Source organism: Octopus sinensis, linkage group LG16 (genome assembly GCF_006345805.1).
Source record: "Octopus sinensis linkage group LG16, ASM634580v1, whole genome shotgun sequence".
NCBI lineage: Eukaryota > Metazoa > Mollusca > Cephalopoda > Octopoda > Octopodidae > Octopus > Octopus sinensis.
In genome coordinates this window covers 16,963,374-16,980,718 of record NC_043012.1, presented here as the reverse complement: position 1 = coordinate 16,980,718, position 17,345 = coordinate 16,963,374, and the positions used below count along the sequence as shown (strand labels likewise).

Genomic DNA, 17,345 nt, shown 5'->3' with positions numbered 1-17,345 from the left:
CTTCCACCCTCGGGTGTTGTGGAATTATTAGTACTGAAGGCAATATGTTGGTAGAGTTGTTATAGTGGTGGAATAAAAAAATTCTTTACAGTATTTGGGCAAAGTTTAGAAAGCTTCTACCCCTACAGGTGACAAAGGGCCTCTTGCTCAAAGTGAAAGGTAGATTGCTTGATGCATGTCTGTGAACTGCCATGCTTCACAGCAGTAAAACATGGGCCGTGAGTGCGGAGGACATGCATAGGCTCGAAAGAAATTAAGCTAGTATGATCCGCTGGATGTGTAATGTCAGTCAGTATGCACACACGACAGAGTGTAAGCGCCCTGAGAGAAATGTTGGACATAAGAAGCATCAGATGTGGCATGCAAGAGAGAGGTTTGCGCTGGCATGGTCATGTACTATGGATGGATGAGGAGAGATGTGTGAAGAAGTACAACTCCCAAACAGTTGAAGGAATCCGGGGTAGAGGTAGACCCAGAAAGACATGGGATGAGGTGGTCAAGCATGACCTTCGAACTTTGGGTCTCACAGAGGCAATGCCAAAAGACCAAGACCTCTGGAGATATGCTGTGAATGCAAATACCTAGCAAATAAAGTGAGTTCACAGCTGTATCCTACACCAGTTTCACATAACCAGCCCCAGCCCATTCAAAAGTCCCTTGGATCGTAGGGCGACCTGCTGTGCTTGAGGAAACCTATCGAGTCAAGTACATCAACATTTTGTACATATTGTACGATTTCTCCATTATTATTATTATTATTATTATTATATATATATATATATATATATATTATACACAACGGGCTTCTTTCAGTTTCCGTCTACCAAATCCACAAGGCTTTGTTTGGCCCAAGCTATAGTGTGTGTGTATATATATGTATGTATATATATATATATATATATATTATAAAGATTTGACAATTTAAGATTGTGTATGTCTAGACTTCTGGGGGCAGATTTTTTATGTTAGTTTTTATTTCATGTATAATACAAAATAATAAAGATTATTGAATCGGGAAATGCAGGGGAACCGGTTGGAGTAAGGTCCAGAGCATTGATGAGCAGTTTAGTGCTGTATCATGTTGTTTGGTGCAGAGGGTGGTGTAGAATGATCTAGACCCATTCAGGTTCAAAACTGAATAATCTCAGAACAAATAAAAATAATATTGTAACAAACTAAAATAATCTCAGGACAAATTATATAGTAGATGTTTAGATAAAACATGTCTAATAAATGAAGGCACATGGTTAAGGTGCTGCAGTCACAGTTACTAGATTGTGGTTTCAATTTCCAGACAGAGCAGTGTGTTGTGTTCTTGAGCAAAACACTTCACTTTTACATTGTTCCAGTCTTCCTCTCAGGGAAGGAATGCTTGCCTGCTCGCCTTGCCAGTGGTGTGGCGTCATTCAAAGGCTAAAACAGTACAAAGTGCATTGTGACCAGCAATGTGTAACAACACCTGATAGTCTTGTGAGTCATGTAGTCGTATAATGACTCATAAAATAATCTCATAACTAATTAAAACAATCTTAAAAGAAGTTAAAATAAACTCAGAACAAATTAAATCTGTTTCGCAAATTAATTAGTACCATCAACCATTACCAATGATGATGATGATGATGATGATGATGATGATGATGATGATGAACCATATTTCAGTTAATTTTATTTAACAAGTTATAAATTACAGTTAAATTCTGACTGGCAACATTTCTTGAACAATTATCAAAACATCTTACACAGGTTTACAGGATTCATCTGTTTTAGAAATAGAAAACTGTTATTCAGACTCTAAATACTAGCTTCAATGGTACTATTTAATTTGAAAAAAAAAAGATATAATTTGCTCTGAGTTTATTTAAATTTCTTTCAAGGTTATTTAATTGCTTTTGAGATTATTTAAATATTTAGATGAAACACATCTAAGATTTCACTTGTTTCATTCATTTCAAATCTGAATTCATTTCATCATTTGAATTAGGTTTAGAATATCACATTTATTGATGGACAACTGAAGTCACTCTCAAAAAAGACAAAGCTACATCATCATTATCATCATAACCATCATCATCATCATCTGGTCAAGTAACATGCCCAAACCAATAAGTTACAGTGGTCTTTCAATGGCTTAATGTCCCATCTGTGTACACTACGACTACTAAATCATCATCATAATCATCATCATCATCCAGTGTTTTAAATCCAGATTTTGTCACCGTTTACAGGGGTGACCAGATCTACTGCAATGCCATAGCAACCGATGCAGGCAGGTGCAGCCCACCCCAAACTTTGGGTTGGGTGGTGCCCATTCTCCTTTGCTATCATGAGGCTGTTTTGGAGCTGAATTTTCTATGGGGAGCCTGCACTTGCTTACCCCCCAACCTCAGTTTCTAGACATGAATCTACAGATGACAGTAATTTCCTAACTGAACTGGTTGATCTTGACCATTGGCAGTTTCTTGACTATTCATCTGCTCAGCTTTCAGTGGTGGTCACCACTGACTCAAATAGTTCCACTCCCGAAACAGGTCACATCCACCATGCAACATCCCATGATTTCAATGTAACCTTGGCATAGGCAGTTACTGACTGCAAGGCCTTGCTAAGGAGGCACCCATGGTATGGTTAAGGGTTCCTTATTTCCATATTCACAGCTGACGCTTATTTACATGCTAATTGACCCATAGCTGGGACCCAGACGTGTGCTACTATTCAGGGGTCAGAGTAGACCGGGGAACAAGAAGTAGCTAAGAAGTGATTTCACACTTCTTTAAAACCCTGGAACTCCCAAACCAGGCACCCCCCCCCCCCCATTACCCAGATGCAGTTTATAGTCATACTCAGGAGACAGGAAAACAAGCAAGAGCTGCACAAGAAGTCATTAACTGAAATGCATATGCAGGAAGTGTCTCTCACTGCACAGGGTGATTGAGAATCCATTGCTGCAGAACAGGGTGTTAAGAAGACAACAGCATATAACTGGGTGTGCAGCAATTGTGCATCCCATTTGCAATGCAGAGGTGACAGTAGAGATATCCATGACAAAATCTAAAAAAGTCAGAACATGAATATATTGGATCACTTCATCATCATCATTTAGCGTCTGTTCTCCATGCTGGCATGGGGTTAAATGGTTTGACAGGGACTGGTAAGCTGGAGTACTGCATCAGGTTCCAAGTCCAATTTCGGTTTGGTTTCTACAAGAGTGTAGCAGGTGCCTTTTATGTGTCGCTAGCACCAGCCACAACTACAATTTCACTTGACTTGACAAGTCTTCTCAAATAACCAAAAGTCACGACCACTTGTCATCACCTCCATAACACCCATCATTCAAAGATCATGCTTTGCCACTTCACCAAGCATGATCTGGTGGATGTTGGGTCTCACTTCATTTAACTACTCAATAGCTTTGAAAAATCTTTGTGATAATTTGCAATCAAGGCATATCAATTGACTGTGGCCCAACAAACTACAGCAATTATTTACATTATTTACATTTGACAGATATATGTCCTCATCCTGTTTGTTGTTAACACGACATTTCAGATGATATACTCTCCAGCCTTCATCAGGTGTCTTGGGGAAATTTTGAACCTGGCTTCTCATTCCTAAGGTATTTTTCAATGTTGTTATTATTATTATTACTATTATTATATTATTATTATTATTCAGGTAACTGCTTGGAATTGAACCCGGAATCTTGGGCTTAGTAGCCCATGCTCTTACCCACTATGCCATATGCCCGTGGGCTTATAAATCTAATATTTAGGACTTATAAATCTAATATTTTCCTAGCCTTCCTTAATACCGGTTCCCATATGCTATTCATATCTGCACTCGGTCTGCTTAGGAGGTTGTTGTGTCCTAGCATATACACTGCTTCTTTTAGTTTTCATATTTTCCAGTGGTGTTCTCTGTCTATTATTTTAACTTCATCCTACAGGGGGAGGTGGTCTCCATTTTTCCATACATGATCAGCTATACCCAATTTATCAATGTCTCCTCATATCACAGCTTTGTGATGTTCCTCTACCCTTATTTTGAGGGAACGGCATATTTCGCCTTTGGGCTTAGTACAACTGCACGGGATGGAGTACATGAGTCTTTGGTCATATTCTCTTCTATTGGTGGTTTTACTCGAATGAGATATTTGCGAAGTGTTGTATTACTCTTGAATACTATCCTAATATCATAAAGGCTGCATATCTTTTGTATCTTTACGGAGAGGCCTTTCACAGAGGGTGTATCAGCCGAAACGTTGTGTTAACAACAAACAAGATGAGGACAAATATCCGTCAAATAATTCCTCATCTCTTAAATATAGAATTGTAAGCTACAGCAAGTCATCTTCATAGTGGAAATGATAGTAAAGGTGCTACTATATACAACAACAGTAACAGAGAGGTTTTATATTTCCAAAACAGAGGATTCCTATAAATCCATAAAAGACGCTTTGATAAATTTCCAAGAAATGTTGCCAGTTGAGATTAAACTGTAATTTATAACTCATTTAATAAATATATAAATAATAAATAAATGATGCAATAAATAAATAAAGTCAATTTGATGATACTATTTAATTAGAAAAGGATTTAATTTGCTCCGAGTTTATTTTAATTTCTTCCAAGGTTATTCTGATTAGTTTCGAGATTATTTTAATTAGTTTTGAGGTTATTTTAATTAATTTCTAGGTTATTTTAGTTTGCTCTTTGTCTATTTTAATTTGTTTCAAGTTTAATTTGCTTAATCATCATCACCGTTATTGTTTTACTGTCAACTTTTCGTGTTTGCATGGGTTGGAGGGAATTTGTTGGTGCAAACTATGTTGGAGAGAGTGAGGGTTAGCGACAGGAAAGGCCCCTCCCCTCTCGTGTTTGCAAGCAAGATATTATTCCTCCTTGGCTGGACATGTTAATACAGAAGAATGGAAACAAACAAACACCATTTGTATGATGGAGGAACTCATTTACAATTATCATGTGTTGCCAATTGAAAGAGACACAAACACATGTATACTTATATATATGTATATATATATATATATATATATATATACACAAACACATACATATATACACACACACACATATACATACACACCCACATATATACACACATATATATACACATATATTACTCGTTTACAATTATTATGTGATGACAATTCAAAGAAACACAAACACATACTTATATTTATATATATATATATATATATACATATATATATATATACAAACATATATATGCACATATATATACACACATATATATATATGCACATATATATACACATATATATATACACATATGTATATATATACACACACACACACACATATATATATATATATATAATATATATATATATATATATATATATTATATATATATATATACACAAACACATACATATATACACACACACACATATACATACACACCCACATATATACACACATATATATACACATATATTACTCGTTTACAATTATTATGTGATGACAATTCAAAGAAACACAAACACATACTTATATTTATATATATATATATATATACATATATATATATATACAAACATATATATGCACATATATATACACACATATATATATATGCACATATATATACACATATATATATACACATATGTATATATATACACACACACACATATATATATATATATATATATATATATATATATATACATATATATATATATATCACTACACTCATGGAGTGGTACTACACTAATTGAGTGGTTGGCGTTAGGAAGGGCATCCAGCTATAGAAACACAGATCAGACTGGAGCCTGGTGCAGCCTCCTGGCTTCCCAGACCCCGGTCGAGCCATCCAACCCATGCTAACACAGAAAACGGACGTTTAACGATGATGGTGATTATATGATGATTATATACACACACATATACATATATACATACACATATATACATATATGCACACACATATATACACACATATATATACATATATGCACACACATATATATATATACACATATATACACGCATATATATACACACACATATTTTTACACTCACATATATATATGTATGTACATATACATATAGACACATATATACATATGTATATACATAAAATATAAAGAAAGAGAAGATGTATGAGATGAATATGCTTATTTATTTCATCAGTTGATATCCATATGATTACGATCGGTCTGCAGCCATCATCATAGAAAAATAATCTATTTTAGTGTATAATAAATCATTTTATATGTCTGTATTAGCGTACATGTTATAAATTATAAAGTACTATTTCACAATTTATAAGGTAATGCTGGTACAGAAAGCTTGCTCTTCAGATCAAAGAACATTATGGTTACATCCATGCATCAAATCAATATTTACATACAAAAGCAGAAGGACATCTTTGAAATTATTATGTAAACATAAACAAACCAACACCTGTTGTCAAGCAATGGTTGGGAACACACACAAACACACATACATAGATACATAAATATATATGTATGATGGGCTTCTTTCAGTTTCCTTCTACCAAATCCACTCACTAGACTTTGGTCAAGCGAGAGCTACAGTAGAAGATGCTTACCCAAGGCATCACTACATAACAGGACTGAATTTGGATCCTTGCGGTTGGGAAGAAAGCTTCTTACCACACAGCCATGCAGTATAAAAGCACAGTCAAGTGCATTGTAGAATGACTTTGTGCACAACAAAGTTTAATCTAGGGTAATGCAGTACATCAGTCTTGTAGTATAAAGAACGGTTTTGCAGACAATAGTTACAATGTAATGTGGCTCAACCGTTTCAGCCTGGCTGGTACATATTCATACCAGTCAAAAATTTTACAACCCAAATCTTTAAAATTCCCATTCTATGTGACGCAGTATAGTACCGCTCCGGTTTTTTTCTGGTAAGTATGTAGTGCCAGACACATGATCAGAGTGTATGACATTATAATGACAGCTCAAAAGGCTCGCATACATACAAATCCCCCATCATTCCCGATTGTTTTTAAGTGTTTATTATTGGTTTTCATGCTTTGGTAAGTTATTCATAACATTTTCTTCACCACAAACGTATCTATTTAATCATAAACATATTACTTTTTATTTACTCTTTTACTCTTTTACTTATTTCAGTCATTTGACTGTGGCCATGCTGGAGCACCACCTTTAGTCAAGCAAATCGACCCCAGGACTTATTCTTTCTAAGCCTAGTACTTATTCTATCGGTCTCTTTTGCCAAAAGGTTAAGTTACGGGGACATAAACACACCAGCACCAGTTGTCAAGTGATGTTGGGGGACAAACACAGATACACAAACTTATACACACACATGCATATATATAATATACATATATACGATAGGCTTCTTTCAGTTTCCGTTCATCAAATCCACTCACAAGGCTTTAGTCGGCCCGAGGCTAGAGTAAAAGACACTTGCCCAAGGTGCTAACAGTGGGACTGAACTCAGAACCATGTTGTTGGTAAGCAAGCTACTTACCACACAGCCACTTCTGTGCCTATTGTGTATAATTTATAAGAATTAGATAATAATATTCTTGCAACAATGTTGCAATACATATTTCTAAAAGTAGATAATTTTGAGTGGTACACACCTGTACCATTGTGGTTTTGTATAGGTACATACTTGTACCATTGTAATTTGTTGTATGGCTAAGATTGTACTAGTTGGTCGGGTTATAAAACTGTTCTATAGAGAAACTTCTTTTTGTAATCAATCAAATGTACATGTACAATTTTTCAATCAATCTTTGTATTACTCCCTAATATTTGAAATTTTCATTTTTTCTTTTTCTTTTTTTTTTTTTTGGTTTTTTTGCAAGATTCACTGCAGTATTTTGATACAACTGGTAAAAACATGGTATTTCATCTAAATACAATGGTACATGCAGGGTAGATTAGAAAACCCAAATGGTACAAATATTTACCAAACTAAAAGCAGTGTCTACATAATTGGCACCGTCATAAACCATCTAATAAGCATCTATACTATAAAGTTTTACCAAAATTTTAGTGATGCATGCAAATGTTGAGAAAATATTCCGGGTTGAAAAGGTTAACCCTTTAACACTTAACCCTTTCAATACCAACCCTGCAAAAACCATCTCGGGCTCTGTAGTACAAATGTCTTGTTTTCATAGTCACAATTTATGTTCCTAACACTAGCTTAATGATAACCAAGTTATTTTACTAAATTCTTAGTTATATTTAAAATTAATTGAAAAAAACACAGAGAATTTCAACAGAAATATAGTAACAAAAGGGTTAACAAATGGATAATTTAACCCTTTCAATACCAATCCAGCTGAAACCGCCTCTGGCTCATCAGTACAAATGTCTTGTTTTCATAAGTTCTGACTTAAAATCTTAGTCACAATTTATGTTCCTAACACTAGTTTAATGATAACTAAGTTATTTTACTAAATTCTTTGTTATATTTAAAATTAATTGAAAGAAACACAGAGCATCTCAACAGAAATATGGTAACAAAAGGGTTAAACCAGTCACATCCAGCCCAGATATTCCACCTTGTTTTTATGTTCAGACTGGCCAAATCCAGCTTCTCACACTTGCCCTACAATGCCATTCTAAAAATAATCACCACATTTTCAGAATCTCAAAGCTACGAGATAATGCATGATTCATTCAGAACAATATGAAGAGATTATTCTGTGAAATGTTTGACTGAGTAATCTGAGTGCTAAAGGAATGTGGCTTAGTAGTTAGGTTATTCAGCACACAATTGGAAGATTGCGAGTTCAATACCCGATAGCGTATTGTGTCCTAAGCAAGGCACTTCATTTCTCATTGCTCCAGTCCACTCTGCTGGCAAAAATGCGCAGTACTTGTATTTCAAAGGGGCCAGCCTTGTCACACCCTGTGTCATGCTGAATTACCCAGAGAACTACGTAAAGGGTACACATGTCTGTGGAGTACTCAGCCACTTGCATGTTAATGTCACGAGCAGGCTGTTCCATTGATCGGATCAACTGGAACCCTCGTCGTCATCATAGCCAACGGAGTTACAGAAGTGTGTTGGAAGGAAGCCTGGTATAATACAGAATAGTGTTGTATAACGTTGTAGCGTGGTTTAGTAGTGGAACGGAGTGCAACGTAAGTGTAGCGCTGTTTTAGTGCCGTTTAGTGTCACAGAAGTGTAGGTCAGATGAAACATCAGATCTCTGCTGCATTTGATTCAGCGATTGTTACTTCTGAAACAGAGCACTATGCTTAAATAAAAAGCTGTTGCAGAGATAAATTACTACAACAACTGCTGCTGCTACTACTACTACTACTACAACTAGGAGGTGATGGTTGTATAGCCAATGGTGGTGGTGGTGGTGGTGGTGGTGGTGCACGGTAGTTTTAGTGGTTAAAAACTAGTGTTGGTTTTAAGTAGAGCTAAGAGTGTGGAAAACACAATCAGGATAATGGTGCATTTAAAAAGGATGGGAGAGACAGTGGGAGGGAAGCGATGGGAGCAGGTGTGGGGGGGAGGAAGAAGTGTGTATAAACAGGAGATAAAGTAAAAGAATTTATGAGTAATTGGCTCAGCAGCTTTCTTTAGTTTTAAGTGCAGTCAAAAGCCAAACAACAACAACGACAACAACAAAAATAGCATGGTTCATAGGAGATATTGAATCTTACCATTTACATCTTGTCGCTTTTGCAACATTAGAATTTAAAGTATCAGAACATTTTTCCATAGCTATATTAAGCTGTTTCCTTTCACACACGAAACAGAATTACATACATACATACATACATACATACATACATACATACGTACGTACGTACGTATATATATATATATATATATATATATATATATATATATATATATATGTATGTATGTATAAGTGTGTGTGTGTGTGTATAGGTGAAAACAAAGAAAGGGGAAGAATCACTATAGCAGAAGTACAGTTCCAGTTTTTCTTTCAAAAATGACTGGCAAGTTAAAAATGGCTGGATCTCCGGAGTTGGGGGGAGGAGCGGGGTAGATGGATGAGTGGGTCGATGATGGAAGGATGGGTGGATGGATAGGTAAAGGGATGGATGGATGGGCAGGTAGATAAGTGAGTGGGTGGACGGAGAGCTGGATGGGGAGAGTCGGTAACTGCGTGGGTAGATGGGTGGGTGAGGAAAGAAAAGATAGAAGGGGATTGATCGGTTTGATGGATGGAATTTTTGATGCATAGATAGCAAGATGGGTAGGTAACCAGGTGGATAGAGTGGTGGATAGGAGGACGAATGGGTGGGTGGATGGATGGATGGGGAGGAAAGGTTAGAGGGTTGGTTGATTCGATGGGCAGACAGACAGGCAGACTTATAGATGGATGGACAGACAGACAGACGGAGGATTAGATGAATGACTAACGGGATGAATCACTGCCTAGATGGTTTGATTGATGGGCAGATAAAAAAATGGCTGACAGTCTGTCTGTCTGTCTGTCTGTCAGTCAGTCTGAGTGGGTGAGTGGAAGGATGGATGGATGGATGGATAGGTGAATGGGTGGCTCACCAGGTGGGTGGCTGGATGGATGGATGTGAAGATGGATGGATGGGCGAGGGAAGAGAGGAAGAGATAGAGGGCTGATTGGTTACATAGAAAGAGAATGTGAGAGAGTGAGAGAGAGAGTGAGAGAGAGAGTGAGAGAGTGAGAGAGAGAGAGAGAGTGAGAGAGTGAGAGAGAGTGTGTGTGAGAGAGAGAGTGTGAGAGATGGATGGACTGACAGACAGACAGATTGATGGATAAGTGAGTAGCTGAATGAATCACTGGATAAATGATTTGATTGATAGATGGATAAATGGATGTTTGTATATCTGTCTGTCCGTCCATCCATTCATCTGGATGGATGGATGGATGGAGGGCCAAGATGAATGGCTGGTTGGAAAAATGGCCGAGCTAGTTTACAAAACCAGTGCATCACATTGGAGAGATTTCATCCGTTTATCATTTACATTGATTCAATTTTGTACATGAACAACATTTACAATTTAAATTTAGATATGAAATAATCTCACAATCAGATCAATATATTTAAGTGTTTTAGCGTAGAAAATTCAATCAAATAATGACAGTCAGTTAGCACTGTGGAAACCTTAGCGTGACCTCGCTGTGACCCGTGCTTTTTCAAAATGCTCTCAGAACACCTAAAGTGATTCTAAAAGAAAAAGGACATTTTTCTCTACGTGTGTGTGTTGCTCCGGAGGTCACTGGAGATTTTCTGATCACTTCTGAAGGAAACAATAACTATGGCTACCACTGTTGCCACTACTACTACTACTACTACTGTTATTACAAGCTCTTTTCTTGCTCCTCCTCCTTCTCCACCTTCTTTCTTTGCTCCTCTCACAGCCCCTTGACAGCTATAGCTGTTACATGGTTTAAAAGGCTTTCAGTGGAAAGTGGAAAAGAAAACTCAAATGACTCAAGCGTTTAAGGGGATGTTTGTCCATAACGTATAAGAATGAGTGGAGTTGAAAGAGAGAAGGAAGAAAAAGGGGTGAAAGAGGATGGAGAAAGACAGTAACAAGGCTGAAACATAACAGCAACAATAGATACAGAGTGACTGTACAGAAAGAGAGTGAAGTAATGTGTGGCAAGGAGTGAAATGAACTGTTAATGGTTCTCTTTTGAAATAAAAGCAGAGACAAGTGAAATAAAATAGACAGAAGGACAGTGAGGGGTGTAGGAGAGTGGAAATAAAATTACTAACGACAGGAGAAGAGAAATATGAGGGAATTGGAAGGGCCAGACTAGAGGTGGCACAAGACCAGCCTGCTCTGTAAAACAGAAGCTGTTATAGATGTGGTAGAAAGGGCAGAGAGGAGCGGTGGCAGATTTGTTAAGCAGGTTTTAAGAAGACAAAGAGAGTGAAGTCTGAGGGAAATTTGGCTGTTGTTTCTTTTAGTAGGTCAAGCACTCCAACCAGTTGATACAGTTTTGTTCAATTAGAGTCAATCTGAAAACAGAACAACAACGACGACACAGAGGTGATGACAACACAACGATGACGACAACACAACGATGATGACAACACAACGATGACGACAACACAGAGGTGATGACAACACAGGTGATGACAACACAGAGGTGATGACAACACAACAATGATGATAACACAACGATGATGACAACACAACGATGACGACAACACAGAGGTAATGACAACACAAGTGATGACAACACAGAGGTGATGACAACACAACAATGATGATAACACAACGATGATGACAACACAACGATGACGACAACACAGAGGTGATGACAACACAGGTGATGACAACACAGAGGTGATGACAACACAGGTGATGACAACACAGAGGTGATGACAACACAGAGGTGATGACAACACAACAATGATGATAACACAACGATGATGACAACACAACGATGACGACAACACAGAGGTGATGACAACACAGAGGTGATGACAACACAACAATGATGATAACACAACGATGATGACAACACAACGATGACGACAACACAGAGGTGATGACAACACAGGTGATGACAACACAGAGGTGATGACAACACAACAATGATGATAACACAACGATGATGACAACACAACGATGACGACAACACAGAGGTGATGACAACACAGGTGATGACAACACAGAGGTGATGACAACACAACAATGATGATAACACAACGATGATGACAACACAACGATGACGACAACACAGAGGTGATGACAACACAGGTGATGACACACAGAGGTGATGACACCACAACAATGATGATAACACAACGATGATGACAACACAACGATGACGACAACACAGAGTGATGTAGACAACACATTTGAATGACAACACAGAGGTGATGACAACACAACATGATGATAACACAACGATGATGACAACACAACGATGACGACAACACCAGAGGTGATGACAACACAGGTGATGACAACACAACGATGACGACAACACAGAGGTGATGACAACACAGGTGATGACAACACAACGATGATGACAACACGAGGTGATGACACACACAACAATGATGATAACACAACGATGATGACAACACAACGATGACGACACACAGAGGTGATGACAACACAGGTGATGACAACACAACACAACGATGACACACAGAGGTGATGACAACACAGTGATGACAACACAGAGGTGATGACAACACAACAATGATGATAACACAACGATGATACAACACAACGATGACGACAACACAGAGGTGATGACAACACAGGTGATGACAACACAGAGGTGATGACAACACAACAATGATGATAACACAACGATGATGACAACACACGATGACGACAACACAGAGGTGATGACAACACAAGTGATGACAACACAACGATGACGAACACACAGAGGTTATGACAACACAGGTGATGACAACACAGAGGTGATGACAACACAACAATGATGATAAACACACAACGATGATGACAACAAAACGATGACGACAACACAGAGGTGATGACAACACAGGTGATGACAACACACGATGACGACAACACAGAGTGATGACAACACAGGTGATGAAACACACACAACGATGACGACAACACAGAGGTGATGACAACACAACAATGATGACAACACACAATGATGACAACACAACAATGATGACAACACAGTGATGATGAGAGTGACGGCAGCAACAATAGAAACGATGACGACAACACAGAGGTGATGACAACACAGGTGATGACAACACAACGATGACGACAACACAGAGGTGATGACAACACAGAGGTGATGACAACACAACGATGATGACAACACAGAGGTGATGACAACACAGGTGATGACAACACAACGATGACGACAACACAGAGGTGATGACAACACAACAATGATGACAACACAACAATGATGACAACACAACAATGATGACAACACAGTGATGATGAGAGTGACGGCAGCAACAATAAAACGATGACGACAACACAGAGGTGATGACAACACAGGTGATGACAACACAACGATGACGACAACACAGAGGTGATGACAACACAGAGGTGATGACAACACAACGATGATGACAACACAACAATGATGACAACACAACAATGATGACAACACAACAATGATGACAACACAACAATGATGACAACACAGTGATGATGAGAGTGACGGCAGCAACAATAGAAACGATGACGACAACACAGAGGTGATGACAACACAGAGGTGATGACAACACAACGATGACGACAACACAGAGGTGATGACAACACAGAGGTGATGACAACACAACGATGATGACAACACAACAATGATGACAACACAGTGATGATGAGAGTGACGGCAGCAACAATAGAAACGATGATGACTACATCTAGAGACACTAAACCAGGCCTGGCCAACCGAAATTACGTTGCGGGCCACTTTAATCACAGAAAACCTTTTGAGCGCCGCTTGTATACTTTATGCACAAATAGTCAAATAATCACTGCTGACAGAATTAAAAGCATTTTTGCTTTCTCATGCTATTATTACAATAATTATTACAATTAATGCAATTATTACAAGAATGAAGGAATGATCGTTGATTGAACATGAAATATTATCGTCACAAAAACAGTAGTATCTTTCTATTTTACTTTACATTACAATCTTCAACGTTTGATAAAATTTGTAAAATGTTTGTTTAAATAAACCCATTTCAAGAAAGTATCAAGCGGGCCACAAGATAAAAGTCTGCAGGCCACATGCAACCCGCGGGCCTCAAGTTGGCCAGCCCTGCACTAAACCATCTCAAGAACGAATGCCCATACTGAGAAAGTTGGGTTTCTGCATGATTCTTTTATGGCAGTTCCTTCATTATTCTGGGGTCCTTTTTGTAATATCAGTGGAGATAAATGTTTGGCACTTACCGATGTCTAGTTTCAACAACTGTGGATGAGAATGTTGTATTCCTTGGCAGTTGCAATGTATGCACCACAGCTTCATTTTCTTCCTCCAGATTCAGACTGTGTTCGGTTATCTCTGCTTCACAAGCTATGACAGTGCCATCGGTGAAGATGGTAAGGATCTTCTTGCTCTGTTCTAAATAATGAATGTTCAGTGGACTGCACACTGGTTCGACAGTCAACATTATCTGTTGGATACAGAGCAAACTCTCAGGGCTGTAATGATAGAGAAGAGAGGAAAAAATAGGGTTGTCAGGATGGAGATGGAAAAAGTGAGAAAGTGTCAGAGAGAGAAAGAGAGAGCAGAGGCATGAGAGAAAGACTAAAGGGAAACAGAGGGGGTGGAGTGTGCAAGAAAAAGAGAGTATAAGTAGTGAGAAATTGCTATAAAGCAACACCAGAAAGTGTGTTAAATACATTATTTACATTCGATGGATATTTGTCCTCATCTTGTTTGTAGTTAACACAATGTTTCGGCTGATATACTCTCCAGCCTTCATCAGGTGTCTTGGGGAAATTTCGAACCTGGGTTCTCATTCATAAGGTGTTTTTCGATATTATTATTATCATTTTTATTGTTATTGATCAGGTCACTACTTGGAATCAAACTCAATATCTTGGGGTTAGTAGCATCACTCTTAACCATTACGCCATATGCCCGTGGTGTAGTGGTTAAGAGCGCGGGCTACTAACCCCAAGATTCCAAGTTTGATTCCAAGCAGTGATCTGAACAACAACAATAATAATAATAATAATAATAATAATAATAATAATAACAATATTGAAAAATAAATCAGGAATGAGAACCCAGGTTTGAAATTTTCCCAAGACACCTGAAGAAGGCTGGAGGGTATATCAGCCGAGACGTTGTGTTAACAACAAACAAGATGAGGACAAATATCTGTCGAATGTAAATAATGTAAATAATTCCTCATCTCTTAGATATACAAGAGTGTGTTAAATGTTTTACAAATATATCTATATTCTGTGCTTGTCCTTCTATCATACTTCAGTCTCTCGACACCTGGCATAAAGTCATCTCAACCCTGCTGCCAGACACACACACACACACTTGATCAAGAGGGCTGTTTTCATTTTTTTGTTCTCTTCCCGTCTTGCAGGTTGCTTGGTGACCTCACTAGTGCTGGCGGCACATAAAAAGCACCTAATACATATTGTAAAATGGTTGGTGTTAGGAAGGGCATTTGAGATGCAGGGACCATACTAAAGCTGACATTTGAGCTCAATGCAGCCCAGCAGCATGCTGGATCCTGTCAAGCCATCAAATCCATACCAGATGATGATGATGATGAGGGTGGTGGTGGTGGTGGTGATGACGATGATGGTGGTGATGGTGGTGGGGATGATGGGGTGATGCTGATGATGATAATGATGATGAAATACATTTGCTCATACGTTCCAGTTAATTTTGAAAATAATCAAGTTTTCGGAGAGGTTTAGTAAAACAAGTTGTGCTTCATCTTTATGTCTGCTTTTTCTATGCTGGCATCAGTTGGACACAGACAGAGCCCTTCTTGACATCAAACCCTTGTTTGTTTCTTCAAGTAGAGCCCTTCTTGACCCCAGAGGTTTCACACACCATATGCAAACTTTTGCATGGGGCATTTTATTTACAGCAACATGAACAGGTATCACAACTGCCCAAGCAGTGTCAATTCCAACACAGAAACAACCTTTCAAACCTACAACCCACATATATACATAAGCATTAACTAACAGACATATAAGATGGGCTTCCATACAGTTTCCAACTTCTAGACTTCATTCACAAGACATTAGACCAGTGTTTCTCAACCCTTTTTTCCCTATGAGGCCCCACTGATTCCTGTTTTACTCAATTGGACCCCCACATCGATTCAATGTTTTAAACCATCCAATTATATTATATTATAAGGGATTGTAAGGCAGTGAGCTGGCAGAGTCGTTAGCACGCTGGACAAAGTGCTTAGCAGTATTTCACCTGTCACTCCATTCTGAGTTCAAATTCCACCAAGGTCCACTTTGTCCTCACCCATCAAAATTGCTGGCCTTGTGCCACAATTTGAAATAATTATTAAATTGATTTGTTAGTTTATCTAATTACCTTGTACTCTGGATCACTATTTTGATCTGATTTTTGTTGCTTTTTTTTGTTATTTTTTTATAGGACATTTTTTTAAATAGGACAACATAAAAGAGATAGAAAAAAGAGGAAACAGGAAGGATGAGAGAAGAAAAAGAGAAAGAAAGGAAGAGAGATGGATAGGCATAGGTAAATAGAAAACTCAGAATATGAAAGATGAAGGACAAGAGAAACAAAAAAAAATGCAGGAAGGGAGGAAAGAAGACAGGAAAGAAAAACAAAGAACAATAGGAAGAAAATGAAAAAAGAAAGGAATAATACAATCA

At 37.9% G+C, this 17,345-nt stretch overlaps 1 protein-coding gene across 3 annotated transcripts in view; it reads right to left on the bottom strand.

The window, feature by feature from the left end:
• Nucleotides 1-17,345, bottom strand: part of LOC115220350 (leucine-rich repeat serine/threonine-protein kinase 1-like) — a 235,349-nt gene that overhangs the window by 68,288 nt on the left and 149,716 nt on the right. For all 3 annotated transcript variants that reach the window (XM_036509925.1, XM_036509926.1, XM_029790458.2), the window contains exon 32: nucleotides 14,901-15,152. In XM_036509925.1, coding sequence (XP_036365818.1) covers nucleotides 14,901-15,152 — 252 coding nt within the window. The remainder of the gene's footprint in view (nucleotides 1-14,900; nucleotides 15,153-17,345) is intronic.